The following is a 22,061-nucleotide window of genomic DNA, read 5'->3' as shown; positions in this document are numbered from 1 at the left end:
TATTTTCTTGGATTGCATTGGAATTTTTTAATGTTTTGGATTTTTTGGATTTACTTAGAAATTTCGGAAAATTTAGATTTTCCTCGATTTTATTGGTTTTTGGGTTGTTTGGATTTTTTTTTTGGATGCCATTTGAGTTTGGGGATTTACTTGGAATTTTTGTATGTATTTTTTTTGATCTTTTGAATGTTCTTGGATTGCACTGAAATTTATTATTTTTTCGGAATATTTTGATTTTTTTGGATGTTTTGAATTTTTTGGATTTACTTGAAATTTTTGGAAAATTTGGATTATTTTGATTTTTTAATTTTAAATATACATTTAGATTTTCCTGGATTTTATTGATATTTGGGTTTTTTGGTTTTTTTTTGGATTGCATTGGAATTTTTGGATTTACTTGGAATTTTTGCAAAAATTTGGATTTTTTTGGATTTTTTGATCTCAAATACGTATATATATTTGGATTTTCCTGGAGTTCATTGATTTTTGGATGTTTTTGGATTGCATTGGAATTTTTTTATTTTTTCGGAATTTTTGGATTTTTTTGGATTTACTTGAAATTATATTTGGATTTTACTCATTTTTGGGATTTTTTTTGGATTTATTTTAATTGCATTGGAATTTTTTTTTTTCGCTTTTTTTGGATGTTTTGGATATTTCAGATTTACTTGAAATTTTAAATATACATTTAGATTTTCCTGGATTTTATTGATATTTGGGTCTTTTGGAATTTTTTAATTTTTTCGAAATTTTTGGATTTACTTGAAATTATATTTGGATTGTATTAATTTTTGGGTTTTTTTTAATTGCATTGGAATTTTTGTTTTTTTTTCGCTTTTTTGGATGTTTTGGATTTTTCAGATTGACTTGAAATTTTTGGCAAATTTCTATATTTTGATGTGAAATACATATTTCGATTTTCCTAGATTTTATTGGTATTTGGATTGTTTTCAATTTTTTGGTTTGCATTGGAATTTTTGATTTACCTGGAATTTTTGTATTTCTTTGGATCTTTTGAATGTTCTTGGATTGGATTGGAATTTATGGATTTACTTGAAATTTTTGGAAAATTTGGATTTTTTAATATCAAATATATATTTGGATTTTCCTGGATTTTATTGATTTTTGGGTTTTTTGGATTGCATTGGAATTTTTGTATTTTTTTTTTTTGGATCCTTTGAATGTCTTAGATTGTATTGGAATTTTTGGATGTTGTGGATTTTTTGGATTTACGTGAAATTTTTGGAAAATTTGGATTTTTTGATATCAAATAAGTATATATTTGGATTTTCCTGGATTTTATTGCTTTGATTTGAAATTTTTGGATTTTATCGATTTTTATCGGAGTATTCGGATTTTCCTGGCTTTATATAGCCGTATGGATTGTCTCAATTTTTTCGGTTTTTCTTGATTTTTTTTTGGAATTTTTGAATTTTTTGGGTTTGTTTTATTTTTTGAATTTCTTCAATTTTTGATTTATTTGTGGTACTGGGAAATTTTTTGATATTTGGTTTTTTGGATTTGTTGAACTTACACATCCAAAGAAAACACAAAAATACTAATAAATATTTATTTAAAAAAAAACCTACTTTACGAGTAATATTTCGAAAAATGTGGCACAATCGCGTCTTTGATATCCTTATTAATCCTATATAAAAAATCGCTAATGTAGAGTGTGTTTATACAAAGGATTCCCCGTTGGGCCAACGGAATATAAACACTAAAATCAGGAACACTTCTGGCTTCGAGTAAACAGTGCGTGGCGTAAACATTTTCACTAAACGGTGGCCTAAAACCCACAATTAAATAAAATAATTCAAATCAAAAATCCACAATTTACGCAGCATCCACGATTTGGCCGCCCCCAGCTTCAATTACTCTGACAATGGGGTCCCGCCTTTGGGCCACCACAATGGCGCGCATGTCATTGAAAGCTCCATACCCTCTCCTAGAAATTTCTTTTCTCCACCAATGAATGGACTGGATTCTGGCGTCGTTCTCTTTGTCGAACGTCTCCTTAATATTGTCTTTCGCTTTGGGGTTGCCAAATTCGAAATTTTCCTCCTGTTAAAGCTCAATTTTATTTAGAAAAAACGTGACTTGTGACACTTACGGGCAAAAATTTCCCCGCAGCGATACTCTTGTCCACGTAAGAAATATGCAAAATCCACTTTCCTGACGCCATACACGACAAAGTTTTCTCGTTTCTCGCCGGTTTCGGACAAATCAGGTGCGTACATTTGGAATCGTAGGAGCTTAGTTCGGACACGTGACCACCCAACTGCTCGATTTTTTCCACCATTTGTTGGCGGTCGCTATCCACCCCCGATATCATAAATATGCGCATTGGGGGCTGCAGTGGCTGGAATTTTTGGTGTATTTTTGTTTTTGGGGTTGGTAGTACGACTTACCTCGGATTGGATGTTTTCTTCGTAGTCCCAGCCGACGGAGAACGGTTGCGAATCTTTCATGGTCACTTTGCCAACTATAAAAACCAAATGTAACTAAAACTAGTGACTTTGTAAATTCAATTAAATCAAGTACCTTCTGCCGACGCAGTCGCTTGGAAAGTTCTGCTACTTCTGCGTTTCTCGCTAAAAGCACTAACCATTTCTTCGATTTGTTTGAGTTTTGTGTTGATAAAAGAACTATCGTCGTTCATCTGAAATGTCACAGAAGTAGAGGCGGACCGCGGACTAAACTACCAATTCTACCTCTATGTCACCATTGCTGATGCCTTCTTTGTCTTCACCTACTTCATCGTGTTGTTCTATGATATTATTAGTTCGATCTGATTCTGCGACGTGACTTGTAGATGGCGCTGATTCCGTTTTATCCTGAGTAAAGCGCGGACTTTCCTGTGACCCTAGTAATTTCGCCCAACACCTGCGTTTCACCTCTGATAGTGGCTAAACAATGTCAAAAATAAATTAGATTGAGAAAAAACGAAATCAGACACCCTACCGTCGATTTTCTTCCCTTAGGTGGGGGTACGAAATCCGGAATTTGGTTTATGTATCGCATTAATTCTTTCTTGGACTTTGGGGATAAGTGGGGCCTGATGAAAGCGCCAAATGGGCTTTCTGGGGTGTCTACGTCGTACCACGTTTTAGGCATCGGGGGCGTCTGTGGTGTCCCTAAAAGGTTCGTTTTTCGGACTTCCTCCATCAGTTTGTTTATGGGGGTTACTTGGGTGCATGGGGTTTCTGGCACGGCTTCAAAGAGTCGCTGATTTACGGGAGTTTTTTCTACAACAAGCATGTCATAGAAATTTTTTTTGGTAAAGATTTTCTAACAACTTTCGTTTTGAAATTCATTGATTTTTTCATGACAAATGTATTACGTAGCAAAACATAAAAAAAGGAGGCCAAGAAATGTAAATTTAAGTTTATTGTGACACAAATATTCTACAGTAGTCTAGTCAAAATTGAGAACACAAAAATTGATTTGTTCAGTAAACATGGGAAGTCAAAAAGCGAAAAAAAAACAAGGAGAAACGCGACTAAAAAAGCTATAAAAAACCGATTAAAAAACATCCATAAGAAAAAGCGACAAAAAAACTGTGTCGAGAAAAATAAAGGTAATAGAAAAAGAACGGAAAACTTGGCAAACAGTAACAATAAAAAGCGTGTTAAAGTCTGGAAGAAAATGAACCTAAAAGAAAAAGGTTATAAAAAAAAACGATAGAAGACTGGGATAAAAAAATTCACAAGATGCGACAACAAAATACAAAAAACGAAAAAAAAAAAAACAGGCAAAAACACCGTTAAAAAAGTCCACAAAAGAAGTAAAAAATTAACGACAAAAAATGGTTACTAAAAAGACAAAAAATCGTTAAAAAAGAAACGATAAAAAATCTGGAAAGAAAATGAATCAAAAAAAATCTAAAAACGATTTTAAAACAACATAAATAAAAAGTCTGACAAAACGGGCAGAAGCGTGATTACAAGAATATATGACAAAAAAGACGGGAAAAAACGATAAAAACGGGACTAAAAACACCGATGAAAAAAATCTACAACAAACGGCAAAAAACTAAGAAAAAAAGTTTATAAAAATACTATAGCAAAACTTCGCAAAAACGCAACAAAAAAAAAAAAACGAAAAACTTATTACCAAAAAAGCGACAAAGAAATTGCAAAAAAAAGAGCGAAAAGTCTGGAAAAAAGTGAAACAAAAAAGCCACAAAAAATATTTAAAAAAAAGTGAGAAAAAAGTATACAAAAGTAAAAAGACTTCAAAAAGCCAAAAAAAGTTTACCTAACAAAAAATTCAAAAAAAAAAACGGCAGAAGAGGGTGATTTAAAAACACAGGAAAATGCGACCAAAAAAAAAATAATAATAAAAAATGACGAAAACAATAAATAAAGCGACAAAAAAATCCGAAAAGAATTAGAAGAGAAAAGAATCGTTAAAAAAAGCCATAAAAAAAATGGCGGAAAACGAAACAGAAAAATTAAAAAAAAAAAAACGATTTAAGAAAAACCGACAAAAACGACATAAATATAAAAAGTATCAAAATACCCCAAAAAAAAAAAGAAAAAGGCTGACAAAAAGAACAGAAAAGTTTGAATAAAAAAAACCACAAGAATATACCACAAAAAGACAAAAAAAAAAAAACGACCAAAAAAGGATGAAAGCACCGATGAAAAAAGACTACAAAACAACTATAAATAAAAGTTCATAAAAAATATTAGAACCGCGCAAAAAAAAAAACAACAAAAAAGACAAAAAAATTATTACCAAAAAAGCGACAAAGAATTTTCAAAAAAAAGGGAACGATAAAAGCCTACAAGAAAATGAAACAAAAAAAGCCATAAAAAAAAGATTTAAAAAAAGGTGACAAAAGCTACAAAAAAAGTCAAAAAGCATCAAAATGGCATAAAAGGTAACCTGACAAAAAAAAACCGCCAGAAGAGGGTGACTAAAAAAAAACACAAGAGACTGCGACACAAAATTTTAAAAAGACACAAACCAAAAAGAGAAATCAAAAAATGGAACTAAAAGTAGAGAGTCAAAAACGAGACAAAAAAAAGCAAAAAGAATACAAAGAGAAAAGTCCGCAAAAAAATCGTTAAAAAAAGAAGCGATAAAAAACTGGTAGAAAATGAAACAAAAAAAGCTAAAAAACGATTTAAAAAAAAGTGACAAAAACAACATGAAAATAAAAACCATCAAAATGCCAAAAATAGAAAAAGTCTGACAAAAAAAAAAGATTTTTCAATTTTTAGATTTTAACTTTTTGAGTTTTCCAATTTTCCGCTTATATGTATATTTTAGTTTTTAGCTTTATTTTTCAGTTTTTAGGGATTTTCCAGTTCCTTGACTTTTAAGTTTTTAACTTTACAGTTTTTCCGATAGTTCGACGTGTAGACTTAATTTTCCAATTTTTTGACTTCAATTTTCCATATTCCAATTTTATTATACCGCAAGTTTTTATTTTTAAATTTTACAATTGGTTGATTTTTCAATTTTTCGAATTTTTAAACTTAATTTTTCACTTCTTACTTTTTTCATTTTTCTTTACCATTTTTCAATTTTTAAGTTTTCCAATTTTTCAGTTTATGATTGCTAATTTTATATTTTTCAATTTTAAAATTTTTTAATTGTGTGGTTTTCAGTTTGGAAATGTTTCGATTTTTCTCTTAATTCCTAGGTTTTCTTTCAATTTTTCGATTTTTGAATTTTTCATGTTTTAAGTTTTTCAATATTTGGACTTTTTGATTTAATTATTCGATTTTTCAATTTTACGATTTTCTAGTTTATTTTTCAGTTTTTATGTTTCTCGTATTCGATTTTACAATTAACAATTTTTCGATCTTTCGACAATTCCATTTTTCGATTTTTGGTTTTTCAGCATTTCAATATGTAGTTTTTCAATTTTATAATATTCGATTTTACTAGTTTTCCATTTTTCGAGTTTTCAATTTTAATTTTTTTGATTTTGAATTTTTGGATTTTTTTTTAGTTCTTTCAGTTTTTCAGTTTGCCGATTTTGGGGTTTTTGAATTTTCAATTTTTTAGTTCAATATCAAAAATAAGAAAAAAAAAATTGGTCTAAAGAGTTTAGACAGTACTTCCCTCGCTGTCGGAAACTTGACGACTGCATGCCTATTGTGTTTTTTTTCTCATTACACTTTTGTAGTGGGAATTTAAAAAAAAATTGCGATGACGTCATCAACATTTTTGCAAGGACACGTATATCAGTTGGGATAGATGTAGTGTAATACTAAGAATAAAATTATTATATTCTCAAATTTTCGGGAAAATGAATTGGGTCGTTTGAATATTGATTTGTAATAATCAATAAAATAACGAAACAATTTACTCACGTATACCTACGTATCAGAGGCAACTGAAAATCGTGTATGTATAAACATTGTTAATTTAAGATGACAGGCGTAACAGCATACGTGAGAGTCAAACAGAGAAACTGTAAACAATACGACTATCGGTTTTATTGCTTCGACTCCCGCTTATTATATAAAACATTGGGTTTTATTTTAATTCTTGACGGTGAAATTCACAATTGGTTGATTATAAACATGTCTATTTCACATTCGCGGAATCAAGTGAACGCATAAAACAAATGCAGGTCTGTAATGTTAAAGTCGATGTAAATAAGCGTGCTACCTTTATGTTTCAACCGAGTTTTTCCTTTAACAAATTTTGTGTCTACCAAATTGGGTTGGTTGGGGTGTAATACTAATAATAAGTGTTGCCTTTAATTTAATCAATAAAATAAATTGACTTCATTAATTCTTTTGAACCACCTCTTAAGAAAATCTAAAAAATATGAATGGAATGATAAATCACAAGTACAAACTCATCATATTTTTTGCATTTTAGATAGGATTTATTCAGCAAAATTTAAGGGTGACGTCATCAATTTTTTTAGGAGGGATGAACAAATACATTTTGAACAAAAGTTTACCATGCTTATAATAACTTTAAAATATTCCCAAGATTTCAAAGCATTCGGTTTTGTAATTCCTGATTAAATCGATAAAATAAATTCACGCCTTCATTAATTTTTTTGAGTCACCCTGCATATGCAAATCCAAAAATATGAATGGAATGATAAATCACAAGTACAGACTCATCATATTTTGTACATTTTAGATACGATTTATTCGGAAAACTTTTGAGCTGACGTCATCAGTTTTTTGTAGAAGATAACCAAATATATTTTGACTAAAAATTTATTATGCTCTTTATAACCTTAAAACATCTGCAAGATTTCAAAGCATTCGGTTTTGTAGTTCCTGATTAAATCAATAAAATAAATTTACGCATTCATTAATTTTTTTGAGTCACTCTGTATATGCAAATCCAAAAAATATGAATGGAGTGATAAATGACAAGTACAGGCTCATCATATTTTGTACATTTTAGATATGATTTATTCGGCAAACTTTCGAGCTTACGTCATCAAGTTTTTGGAGGGGATAAGCAAATATATTTTGACTAAACATTTATTATGCTCTTTATGACCTTAAAACATCTGCAAGATTTCAGAGCATTCGGTTTTGTAGTTCCTGATTAAATCAATAAAATATATTTACGCATTCATTAATTTTTTTGAGTCACCCTGTATATGCAAATCCAAAAAATATGAATGGAGTGATAGATCACAAGTACAGACTCATCATATTTTGTACATTTTAGATATGATTTATTCCACAAAGTTTTGAGCTGACGTCATCAAGTTTTTGGAGGGGATAAGCAAATATTTTTTGACTAAAGATTTATGATGCTCTTTATAGCCTTAAAACATCTGCTAGATTTCAGAGCATTCGGTTTTGTAGTTCCTGATTAAATCAATAAAATATATTTACGCATTCATTAATTTTTTTGAGTCACCCTGTATATGCAAATCCAAAAAATATGAATGGAGTGATAGATCACAAGTACAGACTCATCATATTTTGTACATTTTAGATATGATTTATTCCACAAACTTTTGAGCTGACGTCATCAAGTTTTTGGAGGGGATAAGCAAATATTTTTTGACTAAAGATTTATGATGCTCTTTATAGCCTTAAAACATCTGCAACATTTCAAAGCATTCTGGTTAGCAGATTAAAAATTAAATTTCAAAATGTTGTTTTATAATTTTGATTTTTTTTCCAAAAATCTGGACGTTTCGAGTGAAAAGTCGATTCAGAGTTGTAAACTACATGTGTAGGACTATGTTATTTTATACAATTGAAAACCCATTTATTATGTACAATTTTGAAGTGACGTCATCGCTTTAGTGGTGGGGATGATTCGACAAATTTTGGTTAGCGTTTTACCATCTACATGATATTCTTAATATAAGTACAAAATTTCACAACAATCGGTCGAGTACTTTCGGAGATTATCTGTCTAATAAAAATCCGGGACAACAGACGGACAGACGGACAGACGGACGGACAGACGGACAGACGGACGGACAGACGGACGGACAGACGGACAGACAGACGGAAATGGGAGACCTATTTCTTCGTCTTCTAGGGGTCATGAAAGATCGAGAAAACATAAAAGTAGAGAGTCGGCCGACGGACTCGATTACAATACTTCCTTTGCTTACGCTCGGGAAGTAAAAAACGACCAAAAAAACGGGGCAATAGCACCGATAAAAAGGCTACAAAAAATGCCAAAAAACTATTAAAAAAAAGTCTTAAAAATTACTAGAAAAACTAGAAGAAAAAAAACAAAAAAAAAAGACGAAAAAAAATTATTACCAAAAAAGCGACAAACAGTTTTTACAAGATTAATACAGGCAAAATCAGTCTTATATTAGGAAGTACTAGCCCCGCCCACCACGCCCCCTATTTTCTCAGTGGATGTCATTTGCCAAAATAAGTCTTATTTTAGCAAGTACTAGCCCCGCCCACCCGCCCCCTGTTTTCTCAGAGGTGATGTTATTTGTCAAAATAACTCCTATCTTAGCAAGTACTATCCCCATTCACCTGCCCTCTATTTTCTTAAAAGATATGTCATTTGCTAAAATGCTAGTATTTGCTAAGATAAGACTGATTTTGGCAGATGACATAGCCTCTAAGAAGAAAGTGGGTGGGTGGGCGGGGCTAGTACTTGCTAAGATAAAACTGATTTTGGCAAATGCTATACCCTCTAAGAAAATAGAGGGCGGGTGGGTGGGGTAGAATTTTTCGGCAAAATTTTGAGATGACGTCATCAATTGTTTGGAGGGGCTAAGTAAATATACTTTGATTTAAAATTTATTATGCTTATCATAACTGCCAAAAAAAACTGACCTGACAAAAAATACAAAGAAAAGGCAGAAGAGGGTGATTAAAAAACACAAGAAAATGCGACAAAAAAATTTAAAAAGCCACAAAAAACAAAAAAGGGAGATCAAAAAATGGGATTCAAAGTAGACAGCCAAAAATGGGACAGAAAAAAACAAAAAGAATACGAAGAGAAAAGTCCGCAAAAAAATCGTTAAAAAAACTGGTAGAAAATGAAACAAAAAAAGCTAAAAAACGATTTAAAAAAGCGACAAAAACAACTTGAAAATAAAAAGTATCAAAATGCCAAAAATAGAAAAAGTCTGAAAAAAGGGACAGCAAAGTGCGATGAAAAAAAACTTAGGAATATGACAAAAAAAAGATTTTTCAATTTTTGGACTTGGTTTTCCGATTTTTTGATTTTTCCGTTTTCAGTTTTACGATTTTGCAATTTTTAGGTTTTAACTTTTTGAGTTTTTCAATTTTCCGATTATATGTATATTTTAGTTTTTAGCTTTATTTTTCGGTTTTTCCGATATTTCGATGTGTAGACTTGATTTTTCAATTTTCTGACTTTTCAATTTTCCATATTGCAATTTTATTATACCACAAGTTTTTATTTTTAAATTTTACAATTGTTTGATTTTTCAATTTTGTAGTTTTCAAACAATTGTTCAATTATTCGATTTTTGGAATTTTCGTTTTTTTAATTTTACGTTTCGTGATTTTTCAATTTTTCGAATTTTTAAATTTAATTTTTCACTTTTTACTTTTTTTCAATTTTTCTTTTTTTTTTATTTTACCATTTTTCAATTTTAAATTTTTTTAATTGTGTGGTTTTCAGTTTTGAAATTTTTCGATTTTTGTCTTAATTCCTAGGTTTTTCTTTCAATTTTTCAATTTTTGAATTTTTCATGTTTTAAGTGTTTCAATATTTGGACTTTTTTATTTAATTATTCGATTTTTCAATTTCATGATTTTCTAGTCTATTTTTTAGTTTTTATATTTCTCGTGTTCGATTTTACAATTAACAATTTTTCGATCTGTCGACAATTCCATTTTTCCATTTTTGGTTTTTCAGCATTTCAATATTGTAGTTTTTCAATTTTATAATATTCGATTTTACTAGTTTCTAGTTTTCCATTTTTTTCGAGTTTTCAATTTTAATTTTTTTTTTAGTTTTTTCAGTTTTTCAGTTTGGTGATTCTGGGGTTTTTTGAATTTTCAATTTTTTAGTTCAAAGTCAAAAATAAGAAAAAAAAAAAACAAAACAAAACGACCAAAAAACGGGGCAATAGCACCGATAAAAAAGGCTACAAAAAATGCCAAAAAGAAACTATTAAAGTTCATAAAAATTAATAGAAAAACCTTGCAAAAAAACAAGAAAAAAAAGACGAAAAAATTTACATATTACCAAAAAAGTGACAGAGTTTTTACAAGATTAATACAGGCAAAATCAGTCTTATACTAGGAAGTACTAGCCCCGCCCACCCGCCCCCAATTTTCTCAGAGGTAATGTTATTTGCCAAAATAAGTCCTTTCTTAGCAAATACTAACCCCACCCACCCGCCCCCTGTTTTCTCAGAGGGTATGTTATTTGCCAAAGTTAGTCTTATCTTAGCAAGGACTAGCCCCACCCACCCGCCCCCTAGTTTGTCAGAGGGCTTGTAATTTGCCGAAATCACTCTTATCTTAGCAAGTACTATCCCCATTCACCTGCCCTCTATTTTCTTAAAAGACATGTCATTTGCTAAAATGCTAGTATTTGCTAAGATAAGACTGATTTTGGCAGATGACATAGCCTCTAAGAAGAAAGTGGGTGGGTGGGCGGGGCTAGTACTTGCTAAGATAAAACTGATTTTGGCAAATGCTATACCCTCTAAGAAAATAGAGGGCGGGTGGGTGGGGCTAGTCCTTGCTAAGATAAGACTAACTTTGGTAAATGACATATCCTTTGAGAAAATAAGGGGCAAATCTAAAAAATATGAATGAGATGATAAATCACAAGTACAAACTCATCGTTTGCAGATTCTGGGTAGAATTTTTCGGCAAAATTTTGAGATGATGTCATTAATTATTTGGAGGGGATAAATAAATATATTTTGATTTAAAATTTATTATGCTTATCATAACTGCCAAAAAAAGCTGACCTGACAAAAAATACAAAAAAAGGCAGAAGAGGGTGATTAAAAAAACACAAGAAAATGCGACAAAAAAAACAAAAAAGGGGGACTAAAAGTCGGCAGTCACAAATGAGACAAAAAGCAACAAAAAAACGAAATGAATCCGAAGAAAAGTCCACAGAAAAATCGTTAAAAAAAGAAATTACTAAAAAAAAGGAAACAAAAAAAGTCACAAAAAAGATTTTAAAAAAGGTGACAAAAACTAAAAAAACCAGGGGAACCAAAAAATGGGGAAGTCAAAAATGAGAGAAAAAACAAAGTAAAACAGAAAAGATGCCAAAATAAACAACAAAAACCAAAAAAAAGTTGGAACAAAAAAATACATAAAAAAGAACGACAAAAAAGTCCGCGTGAAAATGTGACAAAAAATATTTTTAAAACTCGACACAGACCGACGGACAGACATGCAGACGAGAGAGAAATGGGAGGCTGATTTTTTCGTAATCTAGGGATCATGAAACATCGAGAAAACGTGAAAGTAGACAGTACCCCGATAGACTCGATTACAATACTTAGCCTACGTAAAAAGCTAACGGGGACCAAAAAATTCCATTAAAAATCGTAAGCTACAAAAAATCGACCAAAAAAAAAAAAAACATTCTTATAAAAAAGAGGGGCTCACAAGAACTACTAAAAATTAGAAGGCAAAAATGAGACAAAAAAAAAAAAACACAAAAAGGAGATAAAAAAGCGAAAAAGAGAAAAAAATGATGAAAAGTTAAGTAGGATTTATTTTTGCATAATTCGGAGATGACGTCATCAATTTTGATAAGCGATTTACCGTCTACACGATATTCCTAAAACATACCTACAACAATCAGTCCAGTAGTTTCGCAGATTTTTTATCTAGTAAAATCGCCCCCATTTCAAAAGACAGATTGTGATACTCAACACATTCTTATCATAGCATTTCGACTCTACTCCTTATGGGCAACAATAAAAAAAAATGTAACTAGAGTGTGAAAAAAAAAAAGTAAGAACTAACCATTTTTGCAAACATCAAGAGGCTGAAGTTGACTGACCGGCGTCAAAACCTTCCTCCACGTACTAGAACCCGGTGTACTTCTCTTATCAGCGATGGGTGTACATCTCTTATCAGCCATGGGTGTACTTCTATTATCAACGACGGGTGTACTTCTCTTATCAACGATCGGTGTACTTCTCTTATCAACAATCGGTGTCGCCACCTTGTTTCTGCTAACAGGAGTCCCAAGAACACTGCTACTCCTACTGGGCGCTACAACCACCAACATTACCAAAAAAAACCCCAAAAAATTAAAATCACCTTTAGATTCACCCATCAGAAAACCCTCCTCTGGAACAAACTTCCCGCTCTTGGCACACTCAAACAACCACTCCTTCGCCACCACCGGCAGCCCCCACTTCAACGCCGCCACATACTTCTTCCCCTCGGTACTCAAACTCACCAAATGCGTCGACGCCTTAACATTTTTCTCAACGCACATAACCCGCGCAAACTGATCCTGAAAATCGCCACCGAGGGTCTCGATCAACCCCTTCAGGAAAATCCTCTCGGCCCCCGTGTGCCCGCTGACCGTGACCACGCAATTCACCAAAGGTTTACTATCGCAGACCACAAAGGGGCGAAAATAGTACTCAATTTCCAGATCCTCGCAGTGCTGGATGGACTCGCTGATCCAGTACTGGTTGACCACCTCGAGGGCTGACGCTTGAACCGGGGCTTTGACGAACGCCGGGGCCACCACGTAGTCCGGGATACCCTTGTACGACTTCGCCATGACCGTCCCCAGCACGCTCTCGATTTGCTGCTTGACGTACTGCGCCTCCTCCATCGAGAAGTTGACGATGACGAACTTCTTCGAGTAGAAGATGTTGGTGTCTTGGGTCGACCTGTCGTCTTGGGAGCTCTGCGAAAACTCGCTCGACAGGTCGGTGGTGCGCTTGGAGTCGCCGGCGGCGTCCGGTTTCGAGTTGAAGTCGCTGTTGTTCTTGAGGAGTTGTGCTAGCGTGTCGGAGTCTTCGTTCTTGGAGGCGGGTTTGAGGTACTGCTGCATGATGTCGTCCTCGGGCTCGAGGTCTTGGGAGTTCCGGGCGCTGGTGCTGGCGGCTTCGAAGTCGTTGGAGGTCATGGTTTTTTTGGATCGCAGCAAGCTGAGGCCCTGGAATGGGTTTAGTTAGCGGCGGAATTGGGGGTGTTTGGGGTTACTTTTTTTCCGAGGGGGGAGCTGAATTGCTCTTTGTCGAAGTCGTGGAGGTTGATTAGGTAGTTTTCTTCGTCGGCTATTTGCTGGTTTTCCATGCTGTCGAGTAGCCACTGGAGAGAGACGAGTGAGACTGAGTAGTTTTTTGTTTTGATTATTTTGACTTCGGGACAAGTCGTGTCTCCGACGATGATGTGGGTGAGTCGGTCGGAGATGTCGTCGTACCGGGTGGCGCCGCTCAGGTTTAGAATTTTGGCGAGTTTTTCTCTCTGGTCGGGGATAAATCCGGCCAAGTAGACCTAAAAGGTACGAATATATGATGACAACGAGAGTTGTAATATTCCCTTGCTCCTGAAGTTCAATCAAACAAATCCAGTTTTTCGATAATTGATAAGACTTTATAAGTGAAACAATGGAAATGTGAAATTCAATATAATAAACTTTTGTGAATTTTTCAACAAGGATAACAAAAAGTAAAAAAATTGACCGAAAAATTCGATAAAAAAACGAAAAGAGGCGACAAGAGGAAGGCGAACAAAATACGATTCAACAAAAGAAAAAATACAACTAAAACAATGTGAACAGAAAAAACAGAAAAAATACGAAAAAAAACATAACCAAAAAAATTTCCAAAAATACCACAAAAAACGACAAAAAAAATGTCAAAAAAGCACTAAAAAAAAAGGACAACCCAAAAAACAGCGAAAAAAAGTATATGAAAAAAAAAACGTTAAAAAAGCAGCTACAAAATGCTCCAAAAAGGCGACAAAAATACCACAACGAAGACAAAAGTTGATGAAAAATTAATTATAAACAACAAAAACGTAACAAAAAGACAGCAAAAAATGCTGCAAAAATAGCACAAAAGACAACAAAAATGAGAAAAAAGGGACCAAAAAACCGCGACAAAAAATTATAGAAAAGAGGTCATTTAAAAAAAAAAAAAAAAATACGACAAAAAAGTGATAAAAAAACGCAAAAAATTAATTCATGAAGAGACCAATAAAAGACCTCAAAAAGGAGTGAACAAAACGACCAAAAAAAAAAAAAAAACACAATAACGAGCATCGGAAAATGGTAACAAAAAGGAGTCCAAAAAAACCCGCCAGAAAAAAGGCGATTAAAAAGAGCTAAAAAAACAAAAATGATCTATAAAGACTACAAAGATGTGAAAAACAAGGCGACAAAAAATCGATCAAAAAAACGCAACAACAAGAAGCAAAAAAAATCACAAAAATGGACCGCCATAACAAAAAGTAGAAAAAGGTTTTAAAAAAGGGTAAAAAAAAAACGCAAACAAAAAATATGAAATACAGACCACAAAAAGGGCGACAAAAATAAGAGAAAAAAATATGCGACAACAGAAAGTAGAAAAAAAGGTACAAAATTATTTCTAAAAAGATCACAAAAAAGGCTTAAAAAAGATGAAAAAGGTGAACAAGAGAAAAAGGGAGATAAACCGGTAACAACCACGAAATAATAATGGTTTATTAACCGAAAACACAACAAAAAAAATGTCACAAAAAAAAGGAAACAAAAAAGCAACAAAAAAAGTACAAAAAAGACGACAAAAAGAAATACAATAAAAAAAACAAAAAAAATGCGACAAAAAAGGCAGAAAAAGGGGCTATTAAAAAAAAAGATTTACAAAATACGTGACAAAAAAGAGGGAAAAATAATTTTTCAAAAAAGACCACAAAAAGGGCTACAGAAAGGTGGTCAAAACAAGCGTTTAAAAAAGATCCAAAAAAAAAAACGCAAGTCAAAATGCGATTACAAAAAGGTTAAAAAAAAATGAAAAAAAAAAGAAGTAAAAACTGGTGAAAAAATGGCAACATAAAAAAATCACAAAAAATGCAGGAAAAAGGCTACAAGAGAGTAAAATAAACAAACACCAAAAAATGAGCAAAAAATTTTCTAAGATCACAAAAAATCGTTAAAAAAAGAGCGACAAAAGGCAAACCGCGATAACAAAACGCAAACAAAAAACATGACAAAAACCACAAAAATAAGAGGAATAAAAAAAAATACAACAAAAAGCTGAAAAAGGGAGACAAAATAAGACACAAAAAAACGCCACAAAAGATTATAAAAAAACAAAAAGAAAAGCTATTTAAAAAGGAGTAAAAAACTAAAAAAAAGTGACAAAAACAAAAGAGCCAAAAAATTGTCCAAAAAGACCGAAAAAAGAGGTGAAAAAGGCAAAACAAACGACGAATGAAAAAAGAACAAAAAACTCTAACCACGAAAAAATCAGCCAAAAAAATTGCAATAAAATCACAAAAAAAAAAACATAAAAAAAGTGACAATGGCAACGAAAACGACAAAAGAATCAGTAACAAAAAACCGGTAATATCAAAAATACGCGACAAAAAAAAACAAAAATTGACCAAAAAACGCAAAAAAATGCGCAAAAAATTTTAGAACGAAAAATGTCACAAAAGGAAGGAAAAAGCGACAAAAATAAATGCAACAAAAAACAAAAAAAAAAATCGCTAAAAAAAGGCCCAAAAATAACATAACAAAAAATGTCAGAAAAAGAGGCTATAAAAAAAAGATTTAGAGAATACAAAAAAAGTGACAAAAAACGACGCAAAAACAAATTTCTAAAATGCATAAAAAAAAAGGTATACACTAAGGGGGTGAAAAAGGTGTCTAAAAAAAAAAGAGCTAAAAAAATGGTATCAAAAAAACGCCCCAACGAAAATCAGAAAAAAGGGCGATGAAAGAGTCCAAAAAATGCGATTACAAAAAAGTTAAAAAAATGAAAAAAAAAATCAAAGAATGCTTCAAAAGACGACAAAAAGAAATGAAAATTGGTGAAAAAATTGCAATATAAAAATTACAAAAAAAGGCTACAAAAAAGTAAAATAAAGACAAAAAAAATGAGCCAAAAATTTTCCAGGATCACAAAAAGTCGTAAAAAATGTGAATAACAAATATAAAAAAAAAAAACGCAAACAATAACAATGACACAAAGACAACAAAAATAGAGAAACAAAGGAACGTGACAACAAAAAACCAGACAAAAAGGAGATAAAAAAATAGGTATAAAAAAAGGGACAAAATGTGTAGAAAAAAGAAGCAGAAAGAAAGGCTCTCTAAAAAGGAGTAAAAAAAAAACTAAAAAAAGTGCCAAAAACAAAGGAAATAAAAAAGGTGAACAAAAGATAAATAAAAAGGGACAAAAAACGGTAACAACCACGAAACAATCAGCCAAAAAATATCCAATTAAATCAAAAAAACTATAAAAAAAGTGAGAAAGGCGACGAAAAGGACAAAAGAATCAATAACAAAAAACTGGCAATCAATATTAAAAAACCGAAAAAAGATCCAAAAATACGTGACAAAAAAAAAACTCAAAAAATTTTAGAAAAACAACAAAAAATGTCACAAAAAAAGAAAACCAAAAAAGCGACAAAAATAGCACAAAAAGCAGCAATAAAGAGAAAAAAAACACAAAAAAGGATCTAAAAATAACGTAACAAAAAAGGAAGAAAAAGGGGTTATAAAAAAAATACGAAAAAAAGTGGCAAAAATAAATTTCTAAAAACACCAAAAAAATGCATAAAAAAAAGCCTACAGAAAGGAGGTGAAAAAAGCGTTTTAAAAAGGACCAAAAAAATGGCACCAAAAAACGCTTCAACGAAAATTAGCAAAAAGGCGACTAAAAAGAATCCAAAAAATGCAACAAAAAATCCGATTACAAAAAGGTTAAAAAATTGGAAAAAAGGGCAAAAAATTCTCCAAAGATCACAAAGAGAAGTAAAAATTGGTGAAAAAAAATGTCAACATTAAAATAACAGAAAAAGGCAGGAAAAGGTTACAAAAGAGTCAAATAAAGACAGGAAAAAATTAGTCAAAAATTTTCCAAGATCACAAAAAGTCGTAAAAAATGTGAAAAAAATGCGAACAAAAAAACTGCAATAGGTTTTAAAAAAGGGCCAAAAAAACGTAACCACCACGAAAAAAATAGCCAAAAAATTCTAATATAATCACAAAAAACATGAGAAAAGTAAAAAAAGGGGACGAAAAACATAAAAGAATAACAAAAAAACGACAATATCAAAAAATAAAAAACAAAAATGTCCGAAAAATACGCGACAAAAAACACAAAAATTTACCAAAAAAACGCAAAAAACCGCGAAAAAAAAAGTCACACAAAAGGGGAAACCAAAAGAGCACAAAAAAAGACGACAAAAAAGAAATGCAACAAAAAAAAACAAGAAAAATGTGACAAAAAAAGGGCCCAAAAAGAGCGTAACAAAAAAGGCAGAAAAAGGGGCTATTAAAAAAAAAAAGAATTAGAACCTACGAAAAACAGAACGTGACAAAAAAAAAAAGAGGAAAAACATAAATTTCTAAAAAGACTACAAAAATTCATAAATCAGGCCTACAGAAAAGGGGTGAAAAAAAGTATTTTAAAATGAAGGACCAAAAAAAAATGCCACCAAAAAAACGCTCCAACGAAAACCAGAAAAAAAGGCGATTAAAGAGTCCAAAAAACGCAATTACAAAAAGGTTAAAAAAAAATAAAAAAAAACAAAACAAAAAATGCTCCAGAGGATCACAAAGAAGTAAAAATTGGCGAAAAAATTACAACATAAAAATCACAAAAAAAGGCAGAAAAAAGGCCACAAGAGTAAAATAAAAAAAAAGAAATGAGTCAAAAATTTTCCAAGACCACAAAAAATCGTGAATAATGTGAAAAAAAAAACCGCGATGACAAAAAGTAGAAAAAAAGGTGATTAAAAAAAAGGACCCAAAAAAAAAACGCTAACAAAAAATATGACAAAAACAACGCAAAAAAGGACGACACAAATAAGAGAAAATAAAAAAGAAATGCGGCAACAAAAAGCAGCAAAAATGTACAAAAAACGCTATCAACATAAAGGTTATAAAAAAATGTAACGAAAAGCAGTATTTTTACTGCTGGCCACAAAAATAAGCAAAAAAAATTACAAAAAAAATCACAAAAAAGTAAAAATTGGTAAAAAAACAAAAAATATGTCAAAAATGGGTACCCAAATAAGGAGCAACAAAAAAAAAAAGCGACAAAAAGCGACAAAAAACCGCTATAAAAAACCACAAATGTAATCCCACATTTTCTCCTTTTTAGATGAGATTACCTGGCGAAATTTTGAAAATGTCATCAAGTTTTTGTAGCGCATAAACAAAAAAATGTTGATTAGCGAAATGCCATCTTTGCGATAGCTTTGACATATCTGCAAGATTCCAGGCAGTCGTCAGTTTCATGATTTCTTGAAATTGTAAAACGTTCAAGGTAAATAAGTATCACAGAAGAAAATTCAAATCGAATCTACTTTGAAAATTTTTAGATGACGTCATCAAATTATTGGTGGGGACGATCAGGCAAATTTAGTTACCACTTCCCATCTACTAAACTACAAAAAAAAAAAAACTACATACACTGCATCCATCCAAATACTGCCCAGCTTTCTTGGCCTTTTTAATATCCAACCCATCAATCAGCCTCCCAACGTCGGCAGCCGCAGAACCTGAACAAAAAATAAACACACAAAAATCTCAGAACAAATAAAACTCACATTTTCTTTTATTGGGAGAAATTTTCTTAGGAAAGAGCACACTAGGTTGCAGCCTTTTCGGAATCACAGACTCCTCAAAAGTATTAGGCATCCTAGACATGTCACCAATGGCACTAATCAACGAAAAATCGGGCCCCGCCTCGTCGTCTCTAGTCGGAGTAGAAGTCCCCTTCTTATTAACATTATACAACTTATGCGGCAACGCGTATCCTTTCGCTATACTATCATGAACCCAGTCAACGCTCACGCAAAAAATATTCGGGTTAGTCCTCACAGCTTTGTACTTTTTGCTCAACAAACCACTAAAAAAATCTGATAAGTGCGATTTTTATGATAATAGAAAACGTACTTGTCCCCATGGACTATCAACACGTCTGTAGTCGATAAGGACAGATTGGCAGTGAAAATCCCCCCATACTTCGCTATAGTCTGCGCAATTTCAGCCCTCATTTCAACATTGGAAAAACCAGTTGAAGAAATTGTGAGACTGTGAAACGGGGGACACTTATATTTATTAAATTGTTCATCATCACAGTGAATATTACTAGTCTGACTGGCTTCCCATACGGCATCCACCCACTTAGAAACGTACAACTTTAACCCGGTTTCCCCTGCTTGCTAAAATCCAGTCATGTTCATTGATTCTAGAAACTTAGCAACTTACTAAATATTTTTCAGACTTCACGCTCTCTGTGACTAAGTGGGTGTTCGTGGACATGAGACTGTCAGTGTAGCAGCCCCCCATCAGCTGCACTTTCTCTTTAATTTCGGATTTTCGCGCTTTGAGGATGTGTGAACATGATACGACAACTCCAGACATGGCGACGTTGTATATAGGCCACGTGAAATTCGGGATGGAGCGGCCTTCCATTAAGCAAACTAGGAGGCACCACGGTCCTAAAATTCTGCTGCAAAATAGTGATTGTGGACTGAGTTATCTTAAGATGACAAAACTTACGCACACTTGCTTTCTTTCAGGGAGTTAAAATTTCTACCTTTGAAATCCTGGAAGACGACAAAGTCGGTTTTGGACAGGTCTGTTGAGTCTAGTTTGGATTCTTCCAGCCAAGACACGTTGACGACGTTTTGTTGGCATGACTAGAAAGTTTAATGAGTTTTATCAGATGATTATCAATGTAAAATACCTCATAAGCTTGACACATCAGTTCAGATGCTTGAGTCTGGTCGGAACAGCCTTCGGGGAGGATAAAAAGGACCCTGATGTTTTCCATTATTCAGAAAAACCGTTTTAGCGCCAGTAACCTAAAAAGCGTGACTGAAATAGTGAACAACAAGCCTTGAATCGTTTTATTTACGATGGGTTAAAGTGTGTATAAAAGTGCTTTGTTTTCAAGACAAATTCATCGTGAAATTAAACCCACACAAAAAAACAAATCGAATCAAATCAAAATTTACCACACGACACAACTGACAGATGAATTATCAACATGCTCGCGTCAATTCAAAACTAGCCAATGAAATGAGAACCTGACATGAAAAACCTTTGAAGGTAGAATTCCCCCAGACACTTTCGCACAAAAGTCACTAGTGTCAACGGAAGCTCGTTAATTATCAATTTTTTGCTACATTTTTAATAACATTTTTGGTCAGATTTATTTATAGCATTATCTTATTACTAATATTTATTGTATTAAAAACACTAACGATTGCACTTGAGATTCTGTACTACTTTTAACGCATCTGTCACTCTAAAGAACTGAAACTTAATTTAACCCTCAATTCACATTTCTACCGGCCTAGAATTATTCAGTTTTTGTAACTCGTCCAGAACGCACTCTTGATACTCCTTGAAAACCAGCAGTGCTTCCCGTTCCCCGCTCAATTCAAAATACCTTTTCCTCCTTTCGTTGCATTCTTCCATATTCTCCTGGTTCTTCCCATTTGTCCCGAATTTTTTCTTTTCCAACGCACGATTTATCTTTTTCACAAACTCTTCCACGTTTTTCTCTGACTGCCGCCACGCAGTCTCAAGTTGCACCCTCTGAACAATAACCCGATCGTTTAAATCATGGGCTTGCTTTTTCAGCAACGCCTCTTGTTTTTGAAGAACTTCCTCTTGTTGGTTTAATCGTATTAGTTTGTTTTGGGATATTTCCAGTTTTTTCCGTAGCTGAGATAAGTCGGTTTTGAGTTCATCCAGGCTTTTCTCGGGGATTTCCGATTTCTGCGTGTTATCATCCATTGTAGCTATTTTATCACGATTTCGTTGTGATTATTACAAAAAAAAACACGAATAATGCTATCACCACGCTTAGATGTTGGTACTTTTTGACATTCCATTGTATTGAATTTTTATTGGTCACAGTCACCTTAGCCAACCGTAGAATTGAAATTCGCTTTTTTGTAGAATTTCGTAGAAAACAGAAAGTTTAAATACTTTATTAACAATTATTAGTTACAATTAGGCCATTTTGCGCTGAAAATTTAAACTTTAAGCGTACTGCGCAAAAACGGAAGCGTTTGGGTTGTGACAGTTCAAGCAACGTTGCCGGATTGATTTGGCAATTTCATTTTAGCAACGTTGTTCTGAACTTTTCTTCCGTTTATTTATTTTAAATGATTTTATCTACACGTAACGATAAAGTGGGATTAATAAACTTGATGTTGACGTTTACCGTTTTAGACATGTTGTCGAAATAAGTCTACACATTTTAAGAAAGAAAGGCAAAATATATAACCCGCCCACCCACCCTGTCTCAAATGTGATGATTTTTTTTTTCGTCGTTAGCCAAGACGGCGGAGCTTATCTGCAAAATCCTTATTTCCCTACGAGAAATTAAAAACATGTTTGTGAGTGTCGTGCTGTTCAAAGAACACTATTTTATGTATCTTAACAAAAAATGATGCCAATGATTAGGCCCCACCCATATT

General features: G+C 32.6%; 1 protein-coding gene across 3 annotated transcripts; it reads right to left on the bottom strand.

Annotated features, from left to right (window-relative positions):
• Nucleotides 1-1,556: 1,556 nt before the first annotated feature.
• On the bottom strand, nucleotides 1,557-20,872 carry LOC135142812 (DNA topoisomerase 2-binding protein 1-A-like). Of its 3 annotated transcripts, none has more exons than XM_064074567.1 (17): nucleotides 20,835-20,872; nucleotides 20,315-20,432; nucleotides 20,128-20,267; nucleotides 19,834-20,077; nucleotides 19,519-19,787; nucleotides 19,170-19,471; nucleotides 19,033-19,121; nucleotides 13,608-13,901; nucleotides 12,705-13,560; nucleotides 12,405-12,656; nucleotides 2,965-3,248; nucleotides 2,715-2,909; nucleotides 2,545-2,662; nucleotides 2,412-2,485; nucleotides 2,114-2,362; nucleotides 1,841-2,064; nucleotides 1,557-1,789 (listed from the first exon to the last, which is right to left on the bottom strand). In XM_064074567.1, the coding sequence occupies exons 2-17, from the start codon at nucleotides 20,399-20,401 to the stop codon at nucleotides 1,591-1,593; spliced, it is 3,876 nt and encodes a 1,291-aa protein (XP_063930637.1). In that variant the 5' UTR covers nucleotides 20,402-20,432; nucleotides 20,835-20,872; the 3' UTR covers nucleotides 1,557-1,590. The 3 variants fall into 3 exon arrangements, with proteins under 3 accessions (XP_063930637.1, XP_063930638.1, XP_063930636.1); XM_064074568.1 differs by lacking the exon at nucleotides 20,835-20,872 and adding an exon at nucleotides 20,486-20,735 and having other exon boundaries at nucleotides 19,834-20,074; XM_064074566.1 differs by lacking the exon at nucleotides 20,835-20,872 and adding an exon at nucleotides 20,486-20,734.
• Between the last annotated feature and the right edge of the window lie 1,189 nt (nucleotides 20,873-22,061).

This window comes from Zophobas morio, unplaced genomic scaffold (assembly GCF_036711695.1).
Source record: "Zophobas morio isolate AGI-343-1 ecotype UQ-CSIRO unplaced genomic scaffold, CSIRO_AGI_Zmor_V1 ptg000054l, whole genome shotgun sequence".
NCBI lineage: Eukaryota > Metazoa > Arthropoda > Insecta > Coleoptera > Tenebrionidae > Zophobas > Zophobas morio.
Note: the sequence above shows the minus strand (reverse complement) of the source record. Positions and strands in the feature narration are given on the sequence as shown.

Coding starts and splice junctions, on each gene's coding strand:
- LOC135142812 (XM_064074567.1), bottom strand. CDS start 20,401: ATGGAAAACATCAGGGTCCTTTTTATCCTCCCCGAAGGCTGTTCCGAC. Junction 2,663..2,714: donor TCAGCAATGGTGACATAGAG/GTAGAATTGGTA, acceptor GTGACATTTCAG/ATGAACGACGATAGTTCTTT. Junction 1,790..1,840: donor GGCCAAATCGTGGATGCTGC/GTAAATTGTGGA, acceptor TGTGGGTTTTAG/GCCACCGTTTAGTGAAAATG.